Raw genomic sequence first — 26,602 nt, forward strand, 5'->3', positions numbered from 1 at the left:
TCATCTGCATCTCTTTCTCTCTGTGTCTCTCCCTTTCCAGACTGTCTTTTAGCCTCATCCACTTCTCATCCCTGGCTCACCCCCCTCGCCCCTTCTCTTTTCGACCCCTTTCTATCCGTAATTCTCCTACCCCATGCCCAGGCGCCGCCTCCATCACTCGCTGGCTAGGGCAGGAGCTAGGGGGGAAGGGGAGAGCACTGGCGGGGGCGGTGCCGGCGCTGGGGTGGGGCTCAGGGTACGTGGGGAGCAAGGCCTGCTCCTACCCGGAGCCGCCCTCCTGGGCATCCCTCCGCGACTGCGGGCGGCCTCCACCTGCCGCGGGCCGGGGGGCGGGGCGAGGGCGGGGCCGGGGCGGCGCCCGTGGGAGCGGAGGCGGGAGCCGCGGGGGGACTAGGGGCTGCGGCCGCTGCGGTCGTCCTGGCCGGTGCTGGGGCGGCGGGAGAGGGGTAGAGGGGCAGCGAGGTGGAAGACTGGGAGGACCTCCTGAAGGACCAGCGAGACTCGGAGACCGGAGATCCTCCTCGGCAGATCTGAGATTCGGGGCGCCAGCATATTTCCTTGCCCTTGCCGGGAGCGCGAGCAAGGGGTTGCCCCATGGCGGGACCTCCGGGCCGCGATCCTTGGGGGACCCCTGGGATTTGTTACCTTTTCGGCTCCCTGCTCGCCGGACTGCTCTTCCCAGGGGCTGCCGCCTTCAATCTGGACGTGATGGGCGCCCTGCGCAAGGAGGGCGAGCCGGGGAGCCTCTTTGGCTTCTCGGTGGCTCTGCATCGGCAGTTGCAGCCGCGACCCCAGAGCTGGTGAGTCACCGCACCCGCCCAGAATCCCAGCGCCCGAGCCACAGATGCCCACCCCGTTCTTCCGCCCCATCTCTCAATCTTCCAACCTTATCAAGACTCAGGCTGCCCCCAGACATCCCGCGCCCCAGCCTGAAGCCTCCTCTGCCTTGGATATGAGACCCAGGCGATCTTGCTTTGGGGATGAGTTGGAGAGCAAAAGTCTAGTCTTGGCTGGGAGCTATCCCCTTTCGCTTTTCACCCCAACTTGCATCCTTGTTCCAGTCCCAGGGCCTGTGGCTCCCCTCCTTCTTTAGGAGGCTGAGCTCCCTCAGGGAGGGAGCAATTCGCCTCTGCTTAGGACAGGTGAAGGAGAGGACAGAGAGACTGAGGGTACCATGGGAGGGATAGAGGGTAGACTCCAGAAATAACTTCCTGCGAGGGCATTGCCATGGGAGGGAATGAGAGCAGCAGGACCCTGGGAGGCCAGGAGAGACCTGAGCTTCTGTGGCTCAAAACTAGAGGGAGGTTGGGAGGGTTTGGCACTCTGCACTAGGTAGTTTGGAGATAGAGGGTGGCAGAAATCAGAGCTCCCCAAAGTTGTAGCAGCAGCAGCAGTAGTAGTGAGAGATCTAGAGGGGATGCTGGCCAGGCTGTTCCCCTTCCTCCTCTTCAGGAGATTTCCAGCTCCAAGAATCTCAGCAGTAGGGGGAGACAGGGAGGGGTCAGGGGCAGAGGACAATTCTGGTTATTTTCTAATCAGTTCAGGACCCGTGGGAGAAAAATAGACTCGTGTGTGGGGACTGTGACTGTCACGATTCCTGTACTATTGGCCCCATCTCTGTGTGAGATTTTAAAAAGACAGGCAGGAAAGAGAAAGCGGCCCACCCCTTCCTGCCAGGGGACTTTTCTCTCCTCGGCTAGTGCCTAACCCACAGTCAGTGTCCATTACTGGGATCAGTGCTGTCCACTGGGACCATCTCCTCCCCCCTGCTATTGGCCTAGGGGCAGAGGGAAGGGACGAGAGCTCATTTCTCTTCCCTGGCTCAGGGACTAGGGGCTACACTCTGATCTTCTTTTTCCATTATCTCTGTCATCAGGGAGCAGGGTCAGAGATCCCCCACACTTTGGGAGCAATGGAAAGCTACTGACTTCATCTCTTCTTCCGTCTGCTATCCTCTTCCTCCCTCTTTTCTGTCTCCCTTCCTCCCCCCTCCCCCCATCTGCCAGAGTTCCAGGACTGGAGGCCTTTTTAGGACATGCTGAAGTCTCTGAGCTATTTCCAGGCAAATTCTAGGTTATTTTTAATGGTCTCTTGTCATTTCCCCCTTGTCCCTGAAGGTGGCCCCTGATTCTGTCTCCCAGAGCCAAGCTGGGGGCATTCCCAGAGGGGCCTGCTCACCCCCTCACCCTGCTGTTGCTCCAGCAAGGGGTGCTCTGCTGTCTGGTGACACGGGAGAGGTGGGATACCCTGGCTAAGTCCCTGGCTTTGGGGTTGCAGGTTGTTGTCCCCACCACTCTCTGATCGAAAAACCTCACCCATTTGGATGTCTTTCAGTCTAGCCCAGGGATGAGACTTTGAAGTTCAGCCTTCTGTGGTTTCAGCCTCATTTGTTTCCATCAACTGTAATACCATCAATGGTTCTACCAAATAGACTATGTGTGTGTGTGCTGAGTTGCTCGGTTATGTCCGACTCTTTGCGGCCCCTTGGACTGTAGCTCACCAGCTTATCTGTCCATGAGATTTCCCAGGCAAGGATACTGGAGTGGGTTGCCATTTCCTCCTCCACGGAATCTTCCTGACCCAGGCATCAAACCCATGTCTGTTGCATCTCCTGCATTGGCAGACAGATTCTTTATCACCAACGCCATCTGGAAAGCCACCAGATAGAGTAATTGTGGATAGTGAAAGGTTTGTTAACATATGTAAAATTCTGAGCATAGCACAAGGTCCAGTGTGGGTGGTATGAAAGTGTTGGTACCTTTTTTCTTATATGGTGATCCACCGAGCTGGAGCATAGCTTTAGTGCCTTACAGTGAGCCTAGATCCAAAGGCTTGGCCGGAGCACCCCCAGGGCTGAGCCAACCTTCCAGGCCAAGCACCCTCCCCAGAGGCCACCCAGATTGAGAGAGTCAGAGAGGGCTGGGCTTGGGCCAGAGCCTGGAGTGAATGGGAAATTAAGAGGTGCAAAGGCTACTCCTTCACCTCCACTTAGCTAGCCTCCCACACAGTCCCTTGCTCCTAGCTGCCTTTCTCTCTACAGTGGCTGCAACTGTGGCTACTGTTTGTCCAGAGGTCTGGGGTGGCTGGGGATCGTGGGATGAAGCCAAGAAAGAGTGTGTGGCTGGGGCAGAGGTGGAGGGAATGGAGAGGCTGTGTGTGGGAAATCTTGTTCCAGGCAGGATGGTCTGGCCTGTTCTCCATCAAGAGAGGGGCTGGGCATAGCTATGCACTCAGCTTCTTTCCTCCGTATGGACCCCTCCCCTTCTTTCAACCCCCTACTTGTGACCTCCAGGGGAGATGTGAGCATTGAGCGTGGACTGTTAGCCTTTCTTGATACTTAGTTCTGCGCCGACCAACTGAGACACTGTGTGTCTCTGTGAGTCTGCATGACATCTGGGTCCAGCAAACACAGCTTGATGCCTCCTATGGGGCAAAAGCAAAGATGAATGAAGCAGCCTGGGTCCTCTAAGGGCTCACCATCTCTGTGTTTACAGGTGGGGGCACCACGGACTTGTCTGGAGGTTAGCCAGGCCACCTAGTTTCTTTTTCTGCTCGGAGTACCCTCCTCTCCCCATCTCCCTCTTCCTTTTCTGATGGTGGTCAGTCATAGTCATTGGGTGGAAAAGGCATGGATACTGGAATTAAGCAGATGTAGGTTTGAATTCCTTTGTGCTACCAATGTCTCTGAGTGAGTTTCCTCATCTGAAAGATAAGCAAAGAATCCTTACATAGGACTGTCGTGAAGATTAAATGAGATAATGCAGGTAACATGCCTAGCCTGGTGCTCAGCACCTAGTGGAGTCATAAATCTTAGTTCCTCACATCCCTGGCATCTAGCCTAGGACCTGATTCATAGTAGGTGATGAATAAATATTACTTCCTTGTCCCACCAGTGCCTGACACAGGGCTTGGCAGATGATGTGTGTGCTGTGCTAAGTCACTTTGTTCGTGTCCGACTCTTGCAACCACATGGACTATAGCCCATCAGGCTCCTCTGTACATGGGATTCTCCAGGCAAGAATACTGGAGTGGGTTGCCATGCCCTCCTCTTTCAGATGATAGATTCTCAATAAATAGTTGTTAACATATGCCCGGTGTATGCCGTCTCCCCTTCTTCTCCCCACCCCCCCTCTGGTGACATTGGCTCTGACGCAGGATGACAGCTGCTCGGAGACGAGGAGGAGTTGTGGGAAGGGAGAGTGGCTCTGTGCCCATCAGAACTGGCACAACGCCCCACAGATGCCTGTCTGCCATATCGCCCCATGCCCCAGTGGGGGAGATGGAGTAAATGAGTTGGGGAGAGAGGCCTAGAAGTTCGTCTTGCTGACACTTTTGAGTCTCCTGTGAAGAGAGGATCCTTGTAGCCAGCCAGGTGCCCATCACCTTGCCTCATCCTCTCCTTCACTCCTGGCCTGAGGGTCTGCCCCCCAGGGGACCCAGGCAGCCTCCATTCCCAGCACAGTCCTCCCTGGGGAAGAAGCCTTGGCTGTGATCATGGAAAATTGTCCTGCCAAGAACGTTGTAGCTGGGAAAGAGTCTGAGGGGGAGGTAGGAGAGAAAGCTGGGTGGGGGCAGGGTGGGGAGGAATGGGGAAATGGGCCTGGGGAGCCGCAGGAAGGATGAAAGGGGATTCAGGATGTAGGGGGCTAACGGGGCTGGGACTGGAGACAGAATGAGAAACTGGCCTCCGCCTCTATGCCAGTTCAAGTGACTGACAGAATCTTGAGCTGGCAGGGTTGCTGGGTGGTGGGTTTTGATGGATTCCCTGTAGGGAGTGAGGGAGTGGGACCCATATGTAGTCTCTCGCTTAGCCCTGGAAGCTGGTCTCTAGGCCACCTCATGGTTCTGTTACTTTTGCTCCCAGCATTCTTGGCATTTCTGGGAAGGTTTCAACTGATCTGCGGTTGGGGAGGAGGGCAGAACTCGGAGATGGGGCCAGGGAGTAGGGGTGGGGGGGTAGGAAGGCTTGGTCAGGAACAGGTGCTGGGAACAGGCGGTTCTTTCAAATCAGCAGTACGGGCCAGGCTGCTCGGGCTGCCAGTGTGCGTGTGTGCGTGTGTGTGTGTGTGTGTGTGTGTGTGTCTACTATCATGCGGTCCCTCACCCAGATAGTATGCGCCTACGTAATGTAATGACTGCGTGGCCAAGTGTGTGAATTTGCCCGTACCCGGACGTGGGAAAGCTGACTTTTGGCCCTTTGCCTTAGTCCTTCAACACTGCCTGGTACCGCGGAGCTGGGCCTGGGTGGCTCTGGGAGGTGGAGGGCGCTGGCCACTAGTTCCTGCCCCTCCTCCATCGTGCAGGCTGCTGGTGGGCGCTCCCCAGGCTCTGGCCCTGCCAGGGCAGCAGGCAAATCGCACTGGAGGTCTCTTCGCTTGCCCCCTGAGCCTGGAAGAGACTGACTGCTACAGAGTGGACATCGACCGGGGAGGTGAGGGCTCTGTGGGGCTGGGATGGGGGGACATGTGAGGAGGGGAGGGGAGGACTTGGCCTCCTCTTTCCTCCCCTAATTCCCAGTATCCTGCCACCAGCTGATGTGCAGAAGGAGAGTAAGGAGAACCAGTGGCTGGGAGTCAGTGTTCGGAGCCAGGGGCCTGGGGGCAAGATTGTTGTGAGTACCATATCTTTTTTTTGACTTTTGATATTTACCAATTTTATAGAAAAAGAGCATGAAATTTTGTTTTCTAAAAGAGGGAGGCAAAACCAATACAGTATTGTAAAGTAAAATAAAGTAAAAATAAAAATTTAAAAAAAAATAAAAGAGGGAAAAACAGTTTGACTCTGTAACAGTAATATCATGGCAGTGGGTACCACTTCTTGTGATGCTTTGCAAGGGTGTTGAGTGTGTGTTTGTGCGTATGTATGGTGTGTGCATACACACAGATGTGCTTACAGAACTCAGGTTGGCAGTATGATATGACTTTCTGCTTCTGATGACTTCTGAGAGATGTAAACAGGTGTGAAGCATGGTTCTGTCTTTATAAATTTAAAAATATCTAACAGTTCATCCACCCAGCCATGTGTTAAATTTACTGAGAACCTTTTAAGTATCAGGTATTGAACTGAGAGAGGACATGTAAACACAGGGAAAAGCCTGGTCCATGCCAGAGAGCCTCCTGCATAGTTACAGAGATTCTCATCACTGACATGCACAAACACAATAATACAAGTCCCTTTGGGGCAGAATATGATTAAGGCTAGGTGAGTGGTGTGGTCCCCAGTCTATACCAGTTCAAAGGAGGAGTGGAGAGTGAAGACTACTGCAGGTGGGGGTGATTTGAGTCTGGATTTCCAGAATAAGCAATACTTGGAGAGTGGGGATGGAGGGAATTATTTGCAGACGAGGTGGTGGCTCTCAGGTTCAGGAAGAGGACCAAGCTGGGCATGCTGTGGACAGTCCCATCTGGCGGGATCAAAGAGGCATGAGTTCTGTGGCCGAGTCATGCTGTGGGTGCCAGGGGAGAATGTGGAGCAGGGACTTCTTGCTGCCAGGGCAAAGAAGTGGGTTCAGAGAAGACGGGGATGGGGGTAATGTATTCCATATTCCTGCCTAATGCTAGGCTGGGAGGTGGCGCCCAAGTGACGCTGGCAGAGGCGTGTGCGTGTGCATATGCACTCGAAGCAGCATCTGCCAAATTCCTGCACGTGGGCAGTGTGGCTCAGGCAGGGTCCTGGCCCTCACGGTGGAGTGGCCAAATCTGCTTTCCTCCCACAGACCTGCGCACACCGATACGAGGCGCGGCAGCGTGTAGACCAGATCCTGGAGACGAGGGATGTGATCGGCCGCTGCTTTGTTCTAAGCCAGGACCTGGCCATCCGAGATGAGCTGGATGGTGGGGAGTGGAAGTTCTGTGAGGGACGCCCCCAGGGCCACGAACAGTTCGGCTTCTGCCAGCAGGGCACGGCGGCTGCCTTCTCCCCTGACAGCCACTATCTCCTCTTTGGGGCTCCAGGAACCTATAACTGGAAGGGTGAGTCACTCCCCAGAGAGGGGAGAAGGGAACCAAAATGCCCCAGTACCTCAGAGAGGGGGTTGGGGGCAGCATGTGGCCAAGCATGCCTGCGTGTTCACCGCCACGGAGCCCCGGGGCCCCGCCACGCCTCCCACCGCATCTCGCCGGCACGCACACGACTGGGGCCATCGGTTTCCTGTCCTCCGCATGGCCGAGAGTTCTGCAGCATGCTGGCCTGAGCCCCCACATGCCCAACCGGGGCCTGCATGCTCCAACACGCCAGCCCACACCTCATCACTCCCATTCCCATCTCCGCACGCTGCCGCTGGCCGGGCTGACACGTGGTGAGTGTGATGCCACGTCCAGGGGTAGAGAGAGACCCCAGGCAGCTTGGACTGGGAAGGGGGTGGAGATGGGGCTGGAGAGGAGAGGAGGGGCTTCCCTGGGTGCCTAATGAGCACCCAGGCCTGTGGGTGGTCTCCACTCCCCACCCTGGGCACTAACGGGTCTGTCCTTGCAGGCACGGCCAGGGTGGAGCTCTGTGTGCAGGGCTCAGCGGACCTGGCACACCTGGACGACGGGCCCTACGAGGCGGGGGGTGAGAAGGAGCAGGACCCCCGCCTCATCCCGGTCCCTGCCAACAGCTACTTTGGTAGGGACCCCTCCCCGGCCCGGAGCCACTCTAACCCTCTGCTCCTCTCTCTTGTCCCCCCTCCACACTCCCACCCTTCTGTCTCTGTCTCTCTGGTCTCTCTGTCTCGCTCGTCCTTTTTCTCCCTCTCCCTCTTCTGCCTCCTTGCTGTTCTCTCTGCCTCTGTCTGCACTCTCTGGCCCGTCCTCTGGATGTCCCTGCCCTGGTGTCTCCCCGCCCCGCCCTCGCAGGGTTGCTCTTTGTGACCAACATTGATAGCTCAGACCCTGACCAGCTGGTGTATAAAACTTTGGACCCTGCTGACCGGCTCCCAGGACTGGCCGGCGACTTGGCCCTGAATAGCTACTTAGGTTTGTAAGCTCCCCTCCACGTCCCCCTGGGCCCTGGGGGCTTGGCCTGGCCTCCCCGCCTCTCCTGCCCTGCCCCCCAACACCTATCCGGAGAAACACCCATTGGGCCCAAATTGCAGAGAAAAGCTGAGCCTGGTGGCCAGGCCCAAGGTGAAGAGGCCCCGGGGGTGATAGCCTAGAGGGCTGTAAACAGGGGTCTCCATGGAGGAAGATCCAGGTGGGCTGAGGCTGTAGTGGGAAGGAAGGAGGCTGGACCTCTGAGGGGTGGATGGCGGGCGTGTGTGGAGAAAGGTCGAGATGTGTTGGTAAGTTCCTCTTCTTGTCTCATTCGCATTGTTCTGCCGAAGGGGAAGAAACCAGGCCTGGGGGATGTTTGGTGACTCCAGCTCTTTCCCATTTCCCCCTTGTTTCCTCCCCTCCTGTCCACGTGGAAACTTCCTCTCCGTGCCAGGAGTGACGTGCATTGGAGGGATGGGGGGCTCCTGGGCATGCCGAGGGGAGAGCAGTTTTGGGGAATCATATGGGGGGCACCCTGGCCCAGCTCCTGATGCTGCCAAGCCACCTGGGCCTCCCAGCCATCGCCTTCCTCCTTCCTCCCTAGTCCCCAAGGCTACCCCATCCCATGTCTCGTGCCCAGCTCCAGTCTCTGGATGGGGAGGACCACCAGGTGTCTGGAGGGGCAGAGGAGTGGTCCAGCTGTGATGGAGATACCCTGGGGGGGCACCTCCACCTTTAGGCTCTAACCTGCGGGATGGGGTGGGGTGGGGGAACTTAGACCCACTGTGGCTAGGAGTCTGGTGGGGGAGAACTCACCGATGAGTCGCCCCCATCCAGGTTTCTCAATCGACTCGGGGAAGGGACTGATGCGAGCTGAGGAGCTGAGCTTTGTGGCAGGGGCCCCCCGTGCCAACCACAAGGGTGCTGTGGTCATTCTACGCAAAGACAGTGCCAGTCGCCTGGTGCCTGAAGTGACGCTGTCCGGGGAGCGCCTGACCTCCGGCTTTGGCTACTCGCTGGCCGTGGCTGATCTCAACAATGATGGGTAAGAGTGAGGGAGGCGAGTGCAGCCGAGAGAGGCTGGGGCTGGGAGGGGCCTCTGGCCTCTCCTGACTCCTCCTTCTGCCTCCCTGTCTCCACAGCTGGACAGACCTGGTAGTTGGTGCCCCCTACTTCTTCGAGCGCCAAGAAGAACTGGGGGGTGCCGTGTATGTGTACATGAACGAGGGGGGTCACTGGGCCGGGGTCGCCCCTCTCCGGCTCTGCGGCTCCCCTGACTCCATGTTTGGGATCAGCCTGGCAGTCCTGGGGGACCTCAATCAAGACGGCTTCCCAGGTGTGACTGGGAATGGGAAAGGCTGAGGGATGAGGAGAGAGGGTGTGGGGAGGTAGGCGGGGAAAGGCCTCTGAGGTCAAGGGCAAGGTCCTCTGAGGACTCAGGGAGAGGAGCAACCTGGGCTCCTGTCTGAGCTTTGCTATTTACCAGCTTTGTGGCCCTGGGCAAGTATGCCCTTTCTGAGCTAGTGATAGCTGCCGAGAGTAGTTGAGAGATTAGCGATGACACATGCAAGGTGTCCAGGACTTAGTAGCCTCTCAATAAAATAGAAAACAGGGTTTGGAGCTGAGTGACTGAAGGACAGTTGGGGCCCGGACCTCGCACCTCCTCACCCCCACCCTCAGGTCTGATTGCTTTTCTCCCACGCCTGCAGACCTTGCTGTGGGGGCTCCCTTCGATGGGGATGGGAAGGTCTTTATCTACCACGGGAGCAGTCTGGGGGTTGTCACCAAGCCATCCCAGGTGAGGGGAGGGGTTGGGGTGAGGAAATGGGTGTGGGTGGACCCAGGGGGCCTGGCAGCAGAGGGTGGCGGAGGCAGAGGCTGGGGATGATGGGTGAGGGGCTGACGGTCTGGTCTTGCAGGTGTTGGAAGGTGAGGCCGTGGGCATAAAGAGCTTTGGCTACTCCCTGTCGGGTGGCCTGGACGTGGATGGGAACCACTATCCAGACTTGCTGGTGGGTTCCCTGGATGACACTGCTGCGCTCTTCAGGTGAGTCCTCCATCCCCATTGCCCTCACCCTTCCGAGGCCGGAGCCCCTCTGCAGAGCCAGATCTCCGGCCTTCCTCCTTTCCCAGCCTGACGTTCTCATGTGTCCTGTGCCCTGGACTCCCTGTTCTCCAGGGCCAGGCCCGTCCTCCATGTCTCCCACGAGGTCTCTATTCTTCCACGAGCCATCGACCTAGAACAGCCCAACTGTGCCAATGGCCACTTGGTCTGGTGAGGCGGGATCCGAGGGGAGGTTGGAGGGGAGCCTCCAGAGTCTAGTTCTCCCCTGTCTGCCCAGTTTGGGGCTGGAGCAGGAGTGGGCAGGGTGGGGGAGGGGCCTTGGCCTATCAACCTTACATTTGCCCCCACAGCATGGACCTGAGGGTCTGTTTCAGCTATGTCGCATTGCCCAGCAGCTATAGCCCTACTGTGGGTGAGTAAGGCCCCTCCACGCCCACTGCATTGGGTTTCAGGGTGGGTCACTCTGGGGTGCAGAGAAGGGCCCATTGGAGCTGCCCCCACCCCAGCTCACTGGCTCCTCCTCTCCCACCTGCCACAGCCCTGGATTACGTGTTAGATGGGGACACAGACCGGAGACTCCGGGGCCAGGTGCCCCGTGTGACCTTCCTGAGCCGTGGCCCCGATGACCCCAAGCACCAGTCCTCAGGCACCGTGTGGCTGAAACACCAGCATGACCGAGTCTGTGGAGACACCATGCTCCAGCTTCAGGTGGATGCTGACCCCTTGGCCTCTGAGGGTCATTGTCATCGCATCATCTCTTTTTCTGGATTCTTCTCAGCTTCTTCCCTAACACACTCACACCTTAGTCTAAAATCTCAACTTTTGGGATGGTTCCCTTTTGGGCTGACCTCTCTCTTACCTGCTGCCTTCTTGCATCTCCTGTCAAGTTCTCTTCTCCCTGGAGATGATGATGGCAAGTCCATCTTCTTGCGTGGTCTTCAAAGCCCTGAGTCCTGGCTTTTCTCCCTTCTCTAGCTTAGTTCTCCATCTCTCTCCTTCATCTCCCAGAGCCTCTTTCCAGGCTTCAGGATCTGTCCTAGGTCTGGCTGGGGCTTTGGGTGGGGCTGGAGCCTGGGGGGTGGTTCTTGCATCCACCTCTGTCTTTTCCCTCCCCAGGAGAATGTCAAAGACAAGCTTCGGGCCATCGTCGTGACCCTGTCCTATGGTCTCCAGACCCCTCGGCTCCGACGACAGGCTCCTGGTCAGGGGCTGCCCCCAGTGGCCCCCATCCTCAACGCCCACCAGCCCAGCACCCAGCGGACAGAGGTGAGCATGTGCTCTGGTTGAGCCCAGGAAAAAATGGGAGGAATAGATATCATGGTCCCTTGCCAGTGACACTCATTCATAGCCTGCAGAATTCTTTCCCATATTATCCTAGTTATTCCTCGTATCTCAAGATGCTGTGACAGGTGGACCCCAGATGTAAAACGGCCTAGATGATCATGTGTTCCTAGTCAGGGGGGTCAGGCAGTCTTTCAGACGTCCATGGTGCTGGGGGTCTGCCGTGTTCAAATGTGGCCTCGAAGGTCCTTAGGTCATCTCTAACCTGGTCTGCTGGAGGAGGACAGGGAGCTCTGTGCATGGTTATTATGGCCAGTCCAAAAGTGATGCTCTTCCCTTCTCTTCATCTTCTAAGTCTGGGACTTGGTTACACACAAGAAAGGCCGAGGAAATGTGTCCTTGCTGTGGACTAGTCTTCAGGCCTCTGCCACGGCCTGATAATCACTTTCCTGTGATTCACATCATTTTACTGATGAGGACCCAGCTCAGAGTGGTTAAGAGACCAGCTCAATATCACACAGCTGGCAAGCAGCAGATCTGCAAGTTGAATCCAGGTTGTTTACTCCTCTGGTCCCCTACCCTGCCGCATGCCTTGGCGACACATTCACTCCCTGAGAAGGACCCCCTCTTCAATTCTCCCCCCAGATCCACTTCCTGAAGCAAGGCTGTGGTGAAGACAAGATCTGCCAGAGCAATCTGCAGCTGGTCCACGCCCGGTTCTGTGCCCGCATCAGTGACACGGAGTTTCAGCCTCTGCCCATGTGAGGGGGAGCGAGGGAGCAGATGGGGTGGGAAGGCAAAAGTTCAAAGTACCCGAGGAAGTCCCCTGGGGAGGGCTCGGAGGGGCCTGAACCTGCAGAGGGGAGGGCGGAAGGTGGGGAGGGCCTGAAGACAGCTCGGCAGTTTGCAGGATGAGGGTGGTGACGGGCCCATAGCAGCTCACCTGGCAGGGAAGAATAATCCTTCATCATATTTTTGAAATTATATAGTTCACATACACCTCACTGTTCAGTCTTCACAACCCATGAGGTAGGAATTACTATCAGTTCCACTTGGAAGCCTAGAGAGGTTTAGTTACCTGCCCAAGGTCAGTAAGCGGCGGACTGGGGACCAGGAGGGTGGTTCCCTGACTCCCAGTCTTTCTTTTTTGTAATGTATTTAAAAATTTTTATTTTTATGTTATATACTGAAGTGCTAACCACTCAGTGCTTTTTTTCTTTAAATTTTATTATTTGTTTTTGGCTGTGCTGGGTTGTCATTGCTGCATACAGACTGTCCTAGCTGGGGTGAGCCCGGGGCTGCTCTCTAATCGTGGTGCGCAGGCTTCTCATCATGGTGGCTTCTCTTGTTGCAGATCCTGGGCTCTAGGGCATGCAGGCTTCAGTAGTTGAGGCTTCCGGGCTCTAGAGCACAGGCTCAATAGTTGTGGCCCACTGGCTTAGGTGCTTTGCAGCATGTGGGATCTTCCCAGATCAGGGATCAAACCCATGTCTCCTGCATTGGTGGGTGGATTCTTTACCACTGAGCCACCAGGGAAGGCCCCTAAATTTTTATTTATTTGGCTGTGCTGGATCTCAGTTGCAGCACGTGGGATCTAGTCCTCTGACCAGGGATTAAATTCAGGCCCCCTGCATTAGGAGCTTGGAATCTTAGCTCTACGAGGGAAGTCCCTGACTCCAGTCTTGACTCTTTCTCGAGTGTGTGGAGATTAGGGAGGCCCAGGTGGAGGGAGAGGTTCAGAGGGTGGAGGCGAATCCCATGCATTGTGGGAGGGGGCGGGAGGGAGAGGCTGGGCAGGTGCTCAGGTCTTAGAGCAACTGGGATCTGGTCCTTCAGGGATGCGGATGGGACGACAGCCTTGTTTGCTCTGAGTGGGCAGCCAGTCATCGGCCTGGAGCTGAAGGTCACCAATCTACCCTCGGACCCAGCCCAGCCCCAGGCTGATGGGGATGATGCTCATGAAGCCCAGCTCCTGGTCACCCTCCCTGCCGCTCTACACTACTCGGGAGTCCGGGGCCTGGACCCTGTGGTGAGGACCTGGGGCAGAGTGGCAGTGATAGCTTACAGTGAACGATGTCGGATTCGTGACCTCTGGAGAAGATTTAGCTTTGGGGTCAGGGATCAGGTTTGATCACTCAGAGCTTTTGTGTGGCAGAAGTTTTATTACAGTGAGAAAGGACAGAGAAAGCTTCTGACATAGACATCAGAAGGGGCGTGGGATAGACTAGCCCCCTCCCTAGTCTAATCAAGGCTTTTACCAGACTGGTTCCCACAACATACATCTTAAATTAATAAGATTAGTCAGAAGGTTCTTGTTAAAAAGGAGAAAAATGTCCTCGGACAAGATAAATTGTCATTACATAATCATTGGTACAGAGCTTAAGGAAAAACAGACCCTTGAGCAAGATGCATTGTTTTGTTGTGTAATCATTAGCTCTGGGCTTCCCTGGTGGCTCAGAGGGTAAAGCATCTGCGGGAGACCTGGGTTCGATCCCTGGGTCAGGAAGATCCCCTGGAGAAGGAAAAGGTGACCCACTCCCTACTCTTGCCTGGAAAATCCCCTGGACAGAGAAGCCTGGTAGGCCACAGTCCACAGGGTCGCAAAGAGTCAGACAAGACTGAGCGACTTCACTTTCACTTTCATGAAAGTTAGTCTTAAAGATTGTTGTCATAACAACTCAGAGTTTAACTCTTATGTGACTAAGACAAAGCAATGTAGAAAAAAAAGGTTTGTCTCTTTCTCCTCCTCCAGGGCCCCAAACTCCTTACCAACCTACCTAAGAATTTGCTTTCTCAGAAGTCGGGTCTTGGGGGCTTCGGTTACCCCAGCTGACCTCTGCTTTTCTCTCCACTCCAGGAGAAGCCGCTGTGCCTGTCTGATGAGAATGCCTCCCATGTCGAGTGTGAGCTGGGGAACCCCATGAAGAGAGGCGCCCAGGTTGCCACAGCTGCCCTCATCCCTGTCCAAGTGGCTGTCTAACCCCTGGCCCCCCTTCAAGCCCCTCACCCTTCCAGACTCTCATCTTGCTGCACTCTTGGTCTAGGTTACCTTCTACCTCATCCTTAGCACCTCGGGGATCACCATTGAAACCGCAGAGCTGGAGGTGGAGCTGCTGTTGGCCACGTAAGGCTGGGGGTCCAGGGTGGATGACACTGGGGGCCGTTGGCTAGAAGTCCACCTGGAAGGGGCTCTGCTGTCTGCCTGTGACCCCTTGGGGTGGTGCCTGGGCTCGCTGCCCACACCTGCCCCCACCACTCACCAGCATCAGCGAGCAGGAGCTGCATCCAGTCTTGGCCCGTGCCCGTGTCTTCATTGAGCTGCCACTGTCCATCACGGGGTAAGCCCTGCCTGGGTGGGCACCTCCACTGGAGGGGTGGGCACTGCCACTTCCAGACCCAGGTCTGGGTTCTGCCTCACTGGCCTGACCCTTCCTGGCCCTCCATCAAACCCCGGCCCTCCTCAGCCCCTGTTTTAACCCCTCCTCACCAGGGTGGCCATTCCCCAGCAGCTCTTCTTCTCCGGTGTGGTACGGGGAGAGAGTGCAATGCGGTCTGAGCGGGATGTGGGCAGCAAGGTCAAGTACGAGGTCACGGTGAGTGTCCCGGTGAGGTCTCTCCCTTCTTGGCACAGAAGAGATGCTGAGATGTGTTCCAGGGGCTGAGGCTCTTCTCCCGTCTGGCGCCTGGTGGTCCAGCGAGCCTGAGGCCTCCCCTAGCTCCTGGGCCTTGACTGCGGGCAGGTATTTGTGTTGCAGCCTCAGCTGACCATTTCCTGCTCGTTCCTGACTGAATGTCTCATCTCACTGTGAGAGCACAGGGCCTTCTGCTGAGGGATGGGGACGTGGGGGGAGGGCTAGTGCCTCTTCCCAGAACCCTTCCCTGCTTGCCCGGGGCCTCCCCACACCTCCCAGGGACGTCTCCAGGTTTTCCCAGATTTGGGGTGGGCAGGGCATGGTGTGTGAATTAGGATCCTGAGTCTTTGTGGAAGTTATGCTTCCTGAGCCTTCCCTGTAGCCTTGTCCCCTCCATCTCATGAGTTTAGAACCCACCCTTTGATTCTGTTACGTCAAAAAGTACCAGCTCCCAGTAGACCCTCCACGATTCTCTCCTTGTCTGTACATTAGAATTCAAAGTTCTGTGTATTAGGATTATGTCATTCCGTCTTTTGAACTGTTCGTGTACCTGTCTAGAATTTAGCAAAATATTAGATTAAGATAAAAATTTGCATTTACTTACATAAGTACATTCAGAATCTTTAGGTCTAGAGTTTTGCTTCCCCATAAGGACGGGGAGATTCTACTACTTTCTAAGGAAATTTTAGACGCTTGAAATATTTAAAGCAGGAGTTCTTAACAATTCTAGATTGAATTTACCAGGTCTATGAATCTACTAAATCATGTATAAAACATTTTGGGTTTGTGGGTATGGAAATTTTTTGGGTAAAGTATATAAAAACTGGGTTTCCTTAGTGGCTCAGCTGGTAAAGAATCCGCCTGCAATGAGGGGAGACCTGGGTTCAGTCCCTGGGTTGGGAAGATCCCCTGGAGAAGGGAAAGGCTACCCACTCCAGTATTCTGGCCTAGAAAGAGCTGGGCATGACTAAGCAACTTTCACTTTCACATAAAAACTGTGATCCAGGGTTTTCTAGGAGACTTCACGTTTTAGCGCTTCAAGAGCATTTCAAGTCTCTACTGATCTGTGAACTCATGTTATTAAAGAATCACACTATATGCTACTGCTACTGCTACTGCTAAGTCACTTCAGTCGTGTCCGACTCTGTGTGACCCCATAGACAGCAGCCCACCAGGCTCCCCCGTCCCTGGGATTCTCCAGGCAAGAACACTAGAGTGGGGTGCCATTTCCTTCTCCAATGTATGAAAGTGAAAAGTGAAAGGGAAGTCACTCAGTCGTGTCTGACTATTTGAAACCCCATGGATTGCAGCCTACCAGGCTCCTCTGTCCATGGGATTTTTCAGGTAAGAGTACTGGAGTGGGGTGCCATCGCCTTCTCCGCACACCATATGAGAGTGTCCTTATTGATTTATTCACGATTTTTTCTATATATTGTTCTATAATGCAGCTATTTTTAAGCATCTTTAGGGTATTCTACATTTTATATCATTTTCTAGTAAACATGTATATGTGTTTAGTTGCTTAGTCATGTCCAACTCTTTGTGACCCCATGGACTGTAGCCCTCCAGGCTCCTCTGCCCATGGGGATTCTCCTCTGCCCATGGGGATTCTCCTGGCAAGAATTAAAGAGTGGGTTGCCATGCCCTCCTCCAAGGGATCTTCCCAACCCAGGGATTGAACCCAGGTCTCCTGCATTGCAGGTGGATTCTTTACCATCTGAGCCACCAGGGAAGCCCAAACATGTATATATCTAACATAAATAAAAGTTTTATAGAACACTCCTTCCTTACTGCATGTGATATAACCAGGTGTTTATTTTATTTTATTCTGTTTATTTTTTTTCAAACACTGATTGCAACTGGTAAAATTGATTCCGCTAAATAGTAAACTGCTAGTGGGTTGCAGTTCACAGTAGGAATCAGAGATCAAGTAAAGTTACACAATGCTCTGGATACCCTTGCCCTCCAGGTTACCAACCTTCAGGGGAAAGGTTGAATAGTCACGTCTGTGTCACTTTCAGGCTTCACAATCACACAGAAGTGAAGTCAGTGTGGCAGTAAATAAAGAATATTCCTCCTCGCTTGGTAATCCAGTTGGCTTATAGTGGGATTTTAGTCTTAGATATTCTTAGAGGTGTGTGAAAATTGTAAGGCTATGTCATTACAAAGTGATATAAAATATATTTAATTTTCTACAGTATCAAGGGACTTCCCTGTAGCTCAGATGATAAAGAATCTGCCTGCAATGCTGGAGACTCGAGTTTGATCCCTGGGTCAGGAAGATCCGCTGGAGAAGGAAATGGCAATCCACTCCAGTATTCTTGCCTGGAGAACCCCTTGGACAGAGGAGCCTGGCAGGCTGCAGTCCATGGGGTCGCAAAGAGTCGGACATGACTGAGCGACTAACACTACTACTTCACACTCTCTGGTGCCCACAGGTTTCCAACCAAGGCCAGTCGCTCAACACCCTGGGCTCGGCCTTCCTCAACATCATGTGGCCCCATGAGATTGCCAACGGGAAGTGGTTGCTGTACCCCATGCGGGTGGAGCTGGAAGGCGGGCAGGGGTCCGGGCAGAGGGGGCTCTGTTCCCCCAGGCCCAACATCCTCCAACTGGTGAGGCTCAGGCGAGGTGGGTGGGGCTGCTGAAGCAGGGTGGGGGTGTGGGGGGGGGGGGTGTGGGGTTCAGACTGCGCAGGCTGCCCTGGGGCTGGGGGCCTGTGGAGGAAGCCTTTGGGGAAGAGGTGCCATCTCTCCTTGCTGCGTTGGGAGGGACCCTCACTGGGCCCCCTCCCCCGCCCAGGATGTGGACAGCAGGGACAGGAGGAAGCGGGAGCTGGAGCCACCGGAGTCACAGGAACCTCGAGAGCAGCCGGAGCCCAGCACGTCCTGGTGGCCAGTGTCCTCTGCTGAGAAGAGGAAAAACATCACCCTGGTGAGGACAGGGCAAATGCGGTTCAGCCAGGATGGTGGGCGAGCGGAGGGGGTATGACAGAGGGTGGGGGCAAGGGGGAGGGCCTGGAGCTTCAGGGTGGGGGTGGCCTGTGGCGAGGTGTGATGGTCAGGTACCTGGGGCAAGTTGACCAGACACGTCACACCTGGGGGGCAGCTGCCGCCACCCCAGCATCCCCAACACCTGCCAGGTGTTCACTAGAGACCAGGGCACTTAGCTATAGCTGGTTCCCTGTGCAGACAATTTTCCCTGCCTAAATGGAAGGTCACATTTTAGAGGGGATGGGATGGTTTTAGCCACCTCTGACGTCTCTCTGTAGTTCTTTTGAATTCTTTTAGGACAAAAAGTCAGTTTGCATAAGGAAATTTGACATAGTTTTCACCATGTTAAAAACACCATGTCAAAAAGGTTTTTAAAAGTTCTAATAATTAACTTGATAGTGTATTTATGTGATTCATTAAGTTGTTCCTTTTCAGGCATTTGGCCTCCCCTTTTCCTACTTGTTTCACATAGTTATGTTTCCGAATGGACTCACTGAGCAGGTTAGCGCAGGCTCTGTGCTGTCCGTTCTAGGATGGCGCTGGCAGTGAGAGTTGGGAGTGGGGGTGGGGGACAGATCAGGGCGGTGCTTGGCTTGGTGGCAAAAAGGTGACTCCTACATACGGAAGGATGGGCAATAGAGGCGAAAACAGGCAAAGAGACCTTTGCAGGGGGAGGGCAGCAGTTGGGCAACTCTGGTGGTATCTGTCTGGGAGAAAGTTCCCCTGCCACAGTCCATCCTTCCTGGGGGCCCTTTGCTTCCCTGGCCCCGTTGAAAGCATGGCAGGAAGCTTCACAAGAGTAGTATGTGTGTGCTTAGTCGTTCAGTTATGTCCGACTCTCGATCACATGGACGATAGCCCACCAGATTCCTCTGTCCAAGGGATTCTTCAGGCAAGAATACTGGAGTGGGCTGCCATTCTCTTCTCCAAAGGATCTTCCAGACCCAGTGATTGAACTCGAGTCTCCTGCATTGCAAGTGGATTCTTTATTGTCTGAGCTACCAAGGAAGCCCCCAGGGGGTAGTATAAACTCGTGTAATTGCTGTTTCTTTGTTACATAGATAGTCTTGCTTTTTCCAGGTGACTGATTTCTACTGAAAGGCCACCTTTTATCTTTTCTCTGGTGCCCTACTGAAATGCCATCTTTTATCTTTTTTTCTGGTGCCCTGTGGCATGTGATGAAGAAGGAAATGGCAACCCACTCCAGTACTCTTGCCTGGAAAATCCCATGGATGGAGGGGCTTGGTGGGCTACAGTCCATGGCGTCGTGAAGAGTCGGACACTACTGAGTGACTTCACTTTCACTTCTTTCATGCATTGGAGAAGGGAATGGCAACCCACTCCAGTGTTCTTGCCTGGAGAATCCCAGGGATGGGGGATCCTGATGGGCTGCCGTCTATGGGCTCGCACAGAGTCGGACACTACTGAAGTGATTTAGCAGCAGCAGTGGCATGTGAGATCCTAGTTTCCCAACCAGGGATCGAACCCATGTCCCCTGCATGGGAAGCATGGAGTCTTAACCACTGGACCACCAGGGAAGTCCCAAGGCCACCCTTCTTGATAAGTACTTTGAAATGGGAGCAGCAGTTCTTTGCAGGAGGTGCGGGTTCAATCACTGGTGGAGGAGCTAAGATCCCACATGCCTCTTGGCCAAAAAAACAAAATATAAAGCAGAATCAATACTGTAACAAATTCAGTGAAGACTTCAAAAGTGGTCCACATCAAAAAAAAAAATCTTAAAAACATTTTGAAATGGATTCTTTTTCTTAAAATGACTTTTAGACAAATTGACAAAGGATTCTTGAATTACTCTACAGGGGCAAAATAAGGGCTGACCCAGAGAATTCAGACACTCTCAAAGCCATTCTTCTGTACGGGAAGTGTGATGAATAGAACATTAGTTTTTAGGCAGATGGTCCATTAGGTGAGATTGGACCAAATGGATTTAGGTCAGACCTGGAAGGAGCAGTGTCTCAGTCCCCTGTCCGCTTAGCAGCTCCTGGGGCAGCCACATCTTCCTTCAGTGAGTTTGGGCTTTGCAGAGGAGTGCAACTTTGCCCACTCTGGACCTGGGTTCAAGTATCTGCTCCACCAGCTTTGCTAGCTGTGTGATCTGAGACTGGTCACTAGATTCTTTAAACTTTAATTTTCTAGTTTGAAAAATGGGGATGATAGTAATCTGCACCTTGCAGGACAGTTGTGAATTTAAATGAGATAAATATCTTGCAGATAGTAGGTGCTCAATAAATGAGGTCATCATTAGGTAACATATGCATCTACTGGGGAAGCTACTCTGCCTGCTGCTGTCAAGAGATCTCCTCTCTGCTCCCCATGCATTTCAAAGCCAAATAGCCCAGATTTGGGGTAGGCTGCTATTCTAGACCACAGGGTTAGTTTGGAAAAACTTTTTGGAGGAGGAGAGTTTAAAGTCAGGAAAGGAAAACAGGAGATACTGAAGAGCTGGGGTAAAGGGGGGTTTCCTAGAAGGATGGAGGGGAGGCTCTGAGCAGACTGTATCTGTGTGACCACATTTGTGAGGATTGTTGGGCCCTGGGCAGCTTGGCGGGGCGGGGCCAAGCAGCTCAGAGCCCTGCCTGTCCTGGTCCTCAGGACTGTGCCCGGGGCACGGCCAACTGCATGGTGTTCAGCTGCCCTCTCTACAGCTTTGACCGCGCGGCTGTGCTGCACGTCTGGGGCCGCCTCTGGAACAGCACCTTCCTGGAGGTGAGAGCACAGCTGGGCTTCTCTTCCCCAGTAGCCCCTCTGGGACCCACTTTTCCTTCTCTTTCCTCCTGGTCCAAAGGCAGCATGCTCTCAACCCGAGGCAGGCAGAAACACCCTCTGTGTTGGGCGCCATTCCATTTACAGCTTCAGGAGCTGGGGGGAGGTGGACGCATGGGGCGTTAGGAGGAGGTTCTCTTTCCCTGTTCCCTTAGGAGTACTCAGCTGTAAAGTCTCTGGAAGTGATTGTTCGAGCCAACATCACCGTGAAATCCTCCATCAAGAACTTGCTGCTCAGAGATGCTTCCACGGTGGTGAGCTGCCTGGCGCAAGGCTCACGGGGCGGTGCGGCCAGGGGAGCTCCTCTCTCCAGTTGCTCCAGCCCTTGCGCCCTTCGCCCCTCCCTCCCCAGATCCCGGTGATGGTGTACCTCGACCCTGCGGCTGTGGCGGCAGAAGGAGTCCCCTGGTGGGTCATCCTGTTGGCTGTACTAGCCGGGCTGCTGGTATTGGCGCTGCTGGTGCTGCTCATGTGGAAGGTGAGGCTTGGGGAGGGTGGTGCTGCTGCTGGTGAGGCTCCCCTGTCAGGCTGTGGTGTGGTTCTTGCATCTACTGTCCCATTTATTCAGCACATCTGTGTTGAGCACTTACTCACGTGTGCCAGTATCTCTATCAGGCCCTGGATGTTTCAGGGATAAGTCAGATGTAGATCTTGTTCTCAGGCCTTTTGTAGTCGAGCCAGGGAGGGGAGCCTTGTCATCCAGGACGAGGCAGTGGACTGAGTCGAGAAAGCACAGTGGGAATTCAGGGGAGGGAAAGCTTGAGAGCAGGTGGCCCTGGAAGGGCCTTAGAAGGTGGGGTAGTAGGATCTGGGTGTGGGAAATGGAATGCGGGTCTGGGCCTTTCAGAAGGACCATGGGAGGGGAAAGTCATGGAGGCAGGGAAGTGTGGTCTGATTTAACTAGAGCCTGGTGGCTAAGGCTGGGAAGAAAGCCAGGCCCAAGAAAGCCAACCAGTGTGGAGAACTGCCTCCATGGAACTGTCTCCAGGACTGAACTCTGAGCTGCCACATACCAGGCTCTACATGGAACCATTCTTGCTCACAGAGCGTAGCCAGAATCATGTGTGCATCCGGGGCTCCACATAAGAGCGCACGCATGTATATGTCAGTACCGAGAATCACGTCCATCATCAGCGGCCATCCCCCGAACCAATGCCACATCTGAGCCACGTGGAACCACACATGCCCTGGGGGCCCTCTGGAGAGCTGCCCAGGACCAATCACAGACCAGGCACAGCCTCTGGCAAATGTGTATCATCAGGCCTCTGGGTATCCAGACTGTTGGGAACCTTGCCATTCTTCAGGGAGATTGAGGCTTTTGAGGAACTGGATCCAAGATCTCTCCTTTTCACTCCCATGGAAGGGGGACAAAGCAGAGACAGGGGTCCCAACCCTTCCTCAGCCTTCCCATCCTCCACCTCCTCTGCTCCCCTCCTCCCTTACATCCCAGTGTGGCTTCTTCCGTCGGAGCAGCCAGAGCTCATCTTTTCCCACCAACTATCACCGGGCCCGGCTGGCTGTGCAGCCCTCAGCTGTGGAAGCTGGGGGTCCAGGGACTGTGGGGTAATTGTTGGGTGTGAGCATGTGTGTCCAGATTTGTATGTGTCAGGGAGTATGTATGTGTGTGTAAGTCGAGCTCCCAGCATTCAGGAATATGCGAAGTGAAGAAAGGAGATTGCATGAGGGTGGTGTGAGTTCCAGGAACTGGGGTGGGAGGTAACTAGTAGGGTGAGCTTATAAGGGTGAGCATAACCCAGCCTGAGGCATGTGCAAGGGTTGGGTGGGCTCCTGGAGTGTGAGCATGTGGGGAGTGCTGGGAGGTGCCCTGCATGCCTTTTTTTGGGCATGAGAGTGCAGAGACACAAGTGCAAGGAGATGCCATGCAGTCCAGTATGTCGGAGTCCTGGGAAGTTTTGAGTGTGAGTGTGCAAGGGGCACACTTCCATCTTGGTATGTAAGGGCCAGCATGCTCATGACTTAGTGGGGGGGCCACAGAGGAGAGGGCTCACCCTAAGGGAGATGCTGCCCAGTAGGCAGACATTGTGTGTATGAGGCTTGAGAAGAATCATTCTGGAATTTGCAGGAGTCTAGGAAGCCACATTTTCCCTTAGATCTTGTTTGTCTTCTCGGGGACGCTGTTGCATCTCTTAAAAAGCTTAAGGGTGTTGAAATTTTTGGGACAGCGGTTCTGAAGTTCTACCTTCAACCCCTCTTTCAGGCGCCAAGGGAGATATCCTTGGTCCTGCAGCTCAGGCCCCTCCTGGTCTTTCTCTCGCTGTGCGTGAGGACCGGGGGAACCCAGCCATGATGGTGGCACCTGTGCAGGCTGCTTCTGGCACAGGCTGCCGTTGGTTCTTTCTGTCCCAGGGATAGTGGGGCAGCAACCAGGCTGTGCTGGGCCTGTGCTCCAGGGACCCCAGCCCCACAGGCTCCTCATGTCTGGCCTGCTCTTCTTCCAGATGGGATTCTTCAAGCGAGCGCGGTACCCCGAAGCCACCATACCCCAATACCATGCGGTGAAGATCCCGCGGGAAGACCGGCAGCAGTTCAAGGAGGAGAAGACGGGCACCATCTTGAGGAACAACTGGGGCAGCCCCCGGCGGGAGGGCCCAGACGCCCACCCCATCCTGGCTGGGGATGGGCACCCAGAGCTGGGCTCTGATGGGCACCCGGTGCCAGGCACAGCCTAGCCTTCTCCACCCTCGCCTGGCCCATAGGCCCCTTGCATCCCTTCCCCAGAGATGGCTCCTGGGGCTGACAAGGGTAGACTGGGGTTGCTGGTGTCCCATCCAGATTTGGCAGGATCTCTTTCCTCTGGGGCACAGATCTCTGCCCCCCATGAGGACCACCAAACTTCCCCTTATGATGCTGTGAGATGAGAGGGGGTAAATCAGGGATGGGTCGTGGGGGAGGGTGAGAAGGGCAGTGGTGTCCTGATTCAAAAGTGGGGAGAAGGGACTCTAGTCCCTCCCTTTCCCACTCAGTCTGTATAATGGGATCCCAAGGACCTGTCTCCCGAAAGTGCCTTAAGCCCAGGGGGTGGGGAGGAGGTAACGTCGCTGACTCAGGGGCTCTTCCCTCCCTAGCTTCCCCTCTCCTCTGACCTTAGTTTGCAGCATCAATGTAGTGGATTTTGTCTATTTATTAAAAAATATTTGAGGACAAAACCTCTGTCTTTTATGCTGAGTCCTGCTTCCTCACGCCCAGGGTCTCCAGAGAGGCCTGTTCTCTCTGCATCCCCACAGCTCAGGTGGTGGTGGGAGGGGGCACAGGGGCCTGGCAGGGACTTTGCTGACTTTTGTGATCACATCCAGGGGGCACTTGGGTGTAGTCACAGAAGCAGGGGAGGGGGAACACGGGGAAGGGATGGGGAGGTGTCTTACGGGTGGGTGGGAAAAAATTGGGAGACCCAGTGCATGACTTTGCAGTTGAGATGACAGAGTATAACTCTTCTCCCTGTGGTAAGGGTGGGAATAGAGCTTTTTCACTGAAGAAGGGTTGAAGTTAGATGTTCCCCCGGCAGACATGGGAGGAGGAGAGATTGGGGTGTCGGGGGATGGTTTTGGTCTGCCTGGATCCCTCTTAGGAGAAGGCAGACTTGGGTAGGTGGGATTGTCCGACTGACCGACTGGAAGCAGGATTTGGGGAAGGGTTATTTCACTGCCTTTCCCATGATGTGGGGCCCTACAGGTAACCACTTGATGGGAGGGGGGTGTTGTTCCACTTGGAGTTCAGAGAACTGGGCATTCTCCAGATCTCTCCAGGTCTCTCTGGTGAGGCGGCAACCGTCCCCAATGTGCCTCCACGTGGGCTCTAAAACTTGCTGCCACAGGAAGGCCCAGCTTCCAAGCGGCTCCGCCACATGCTCCCAGAAAAAGAACACTCCTCCCTGTGAGAGAAGAGAGCACGTCACCTACCTGCTCCACTCTGCAACCTTCCTCTGACCTCATGCCATCCTGCTGACCAAGCCAACAGAGCCTCCTGGTGGAGTGGGAGGTGCCAGTCTATGAGTTTAGGGAGCAGACAGCATCCTGCTCTTGACTTTTTCTGTATCCCTTGACTCCTACCTGTCCACTCAAAGCCAATGTGAAAAGGCTCCGGTGACCCAGGGGGTTGCCTGGTGAGAGATCTTTAAACGATGACCAGGACAGCTTAGCTGTGGGCAGACAGATGGGGAGGTGGAGAACCAGGGGCACAGACCTCACTGGACACAAAGACGTTCCCCTAGAGCCCTCTCAGAGCCCTCCCAGAGACCCAGATGCCTGTGTTCCGGACATCTCAGCCAGCATCCCAGGGACACTTGCACTTGGGCTCCTTATTAAGCAAGAGCTCCTCCAGCTCCTCCCTCCTCACTGTACCCTCCCTTGGTGATCTCACCCCTATGCTTGGAATTTACCAGTTACAAGCTGGTGACTTCCAAATCTAAATCTCCAGGCTACATCTTTTGCTGACCTACAGATCTAGACATCCAGCTGCCTCTGTGTCTCTTGCCTGGCTGTCTCCATAGCACCTCAGGCCTCATAAGTCCAGAATAGGTTTCTCCTTTTCTTGCAGATGGCGCTTCCCTCTAGCCCTCTTCACTCCCTCCACTAGTCGTTTATGCCAGAAACCTGGAAACCATCCTAAACTCCTTTCTCTTCACGTCCAGTTCCCAATCTTGTGGATTCTGTGTGTTAGTTGCTCAGTCGTGTCCGACTTTTTGTGGCCTCATGGACTGAAGCCCGCTAGGCTCCTCTGTCTATGGAATTCTCCAGGCAAGAATACCTGGGTGGGTAGCCATTCCCTTCTCCAGGGGATCTTCCTGACCCAGAGATTGAATTCGGACCTTCTGGTAGGCGGGTAGATTCTTTACCATCTGAGCTACTATGGAAGTCCTGTTATGGATTCCACATTTCCTAACATCTTTACCTAGAACGCGCTTTTGTTTCCCATACCCTCTCCACCCCCTGCTTAATCCCTCGGGTCTCAATCTAAACACCATGTCCCTAGATGTCCTTCACTGATCTGCCCCCACTTTGTTCGGGCTCTGCTGTGTGCTGCCACAGCACTCTATCCTGCCCCATCCAGGCCCTGGTCATATCTCCTGATCAAAAGCAGCTGGGGATGGGTGACTCATGTTCTAGTACATGAGATACCCCATCCTGGGTGCCCTGGACTCTGGGGTGGCTGATGCTACATTGCTGCTCCATGCCCAGATCCTTCCCTTTCTGCTCACCGGCCTCAGAACTCTCCGAACTTCCTGCAGGACTCTCTTTGGACTCTGCACTGAGCACAGCACCAAGGTGCTGACCACCACGTCCATGGAGCCATCGGCCAGTTGTCTCATGTCCTCTCCGAAAGCCACCACAAACCGTTCATACTCGAGATGCCTGTTCTCAGCCATGCTCTTTGTCAGGAACTTCTCGAAGTGAGGATTGGGGTCCAGGCAGGTGACCTTGCAGCCAGCCGGGTAGAATTGGAAGTTGGCACCGGTGCCGCAGCCCAGCTCCAGCAGAGCCACCTTCCCCGAGGTACCTGCCAGCCCCTTTATCTGGCTGAAGAGTTCCCGTTTCTTGCTCTCCATCACTCGGTTGCTCTTGACCGTCAGCACAGCCATCAGGTAGGGGAAATAGGTCTTGCACAGGGGCTCCCAGAAACCCAGTAGAGCCATGAGGTGCAAGGGGAGGGTCAGGAGAAACACCAGCAGCTGCAGGAGTCGGACCAGGGCGTCCATGGCAGCCTGGCCCTGAGTGGAGCTTCCCTGGGGAGACTGACCGGTCTCTGCTCAGCTGCCGCTGACCTGTGTGCAAGTCTCCTTTCGCCTTGCAAGAGGACTTTGCTCCGTTTCCTAATTGGCAGTTTCCTCTCTGCTGGGGTTCAGTGGATGTTTGAATTCCTGCAAAGAGCAGCAATCCCAAA

At 54.6% G+C, this 26,602-nt stretch overlaps 2 protein-coding genes across 8 annotated transcripts; one reads left to right on the forward strand and one right to left on the reverse strand.

Annotated features, from left to right (window-relative positions):
- Nucleotides 1-417: 417 nt before the first annotated feature.
- Nucleotides 418-23,871, forward strand: ITGA7 (integrin subunit alpha 7). Of its 7 annotated transcripts, XM_027967621.2 has the most exons (27): nt 418-800; nt 5,304-5,431; nt 5,532-5,611; nt 6,716-6,971; nt 7,474-7,605; nt 7,836-7,955; nt 8,790-8,997; nt 9,095-9,288; nt 9,662-9,750; nt 9,872-9,999; nt 10,132-10,227; nt 10,368-10,429; nt 10,556-10,725; nt 11,134-11,283; nt 11,944-12,059; nt 13,135-13,327; nt 14,156-14,236; nt 14,343-14,422; nt 14,562-14,636; nt 14,789-14,891; nt 17,369-17,545; nt 17,733-17,864; nt 20,534-20,647; nt 20,860-20,958; nt 21,057-21,182; nt 22,155-22,267; nt 23,164-23,871. In XM_027967621.2, the coding sequence occupies exons 1-27, from the start codon at nt 595-597 to the stop codon at nt 23,222-23,224; spliced, it is 3,489 nt and encodes a 1,162-aa protein (XP_027823422.1). In that variant the 5' UTR covers nt 418-594; the 3' UTR covers nt 23,225-23,871. The 7 variants fall into 7 exon arrangements, with proteins under 7 accessions (XP_027823422.1, XP_027823420.1, XP_060269034.1 ...); XM_027967619.2 differs by lacking the exon at nt 22,155-22,267; XM_060413051.1 differs by lacking the exon at nt 7,836-7,955.
- TMT1B (thiol methyltransferase 1B) lies at nt 23,829-26,485 on the reverse strand. Its single transcript, XM_004023324.6, has 2 exons — nt 25,920-26,485; nt 23,829-24,593 (listed from the first exon to the last, which is right to left on the reverse strand). The coding sequence occupies exons 1-2, from the start codon at nt 26,415-26,417 to the stop codon at nt 24,357-24,359; spliced, it is 735 nt and encodes a 244-aa protein (XP_004023373.4). The 5' UTR covers nt 26,418-26,485; the 3' UTR covers nt 23,829-24,356.
- Between the last annotated feature and the right edge of the window lie 117 nt (nt 26,486-26,602).

The sequence above is a fragment of the Ovis aries genome, chromosome 3 (genome assembly GCF_016772045.2).
Source record: "Ovis aries strain OAR_USU_Benz2616 breed Rambouillet chromosome 3, ARS-UI_Ramb_v3.0, whole genome shotgun sequence".
Classification (NCBI taxonomy): Eukaryota; Metazoa; Chordata; class Mammalia; order Artiodactyla; family Bovidae; genus Ovis; species Ovis aries.

What these genes read in the sequence shown, in the direction of transcription:
- ITGA7 (XM_027967619.2), top strand. Translation starts at nt 595, where the DNA reads ATGGCGGGACCTCCGGGCCGCGATCCTTGGGGGACCCCTGGGATTTGT. An exon ending in CAATCAAGACGGCTTCCCAG is followed by an intron (nt 9,289 to 9,661) that starts GTGTGACTGGGA and finishes CCACGCCTGCAG; the next exon opens with ACCTTGCTGTGGGGGCTCCC. An exon ending in GGAACAGCACCTTCCTGGAG is followed by an intron (nt 20,648 to 20,859) that starts GTGAGAGCACAG and finishes CTGTTCCCTTAG; the next exon opens with GAGTACTCAGCTGTAAAGTC.
- TMT1B (XM_004023324.6), bottom strand. Translation starts at nt 26,417, where the DNA reads ATGGACGCCCTGGTCCGACTCCTGCAGCTGCTGGTGTTTCTCCTGACC. An exon ending in TTCGGAGAGTTCTGAGGCCG is followed by an intron (nt 24,594 to 25,919) that starts GTGAGCAGAAAG and finishes CTTCTCTCACAG; the next exon opens with GGAGGAGTGTTCTTTTTCTG.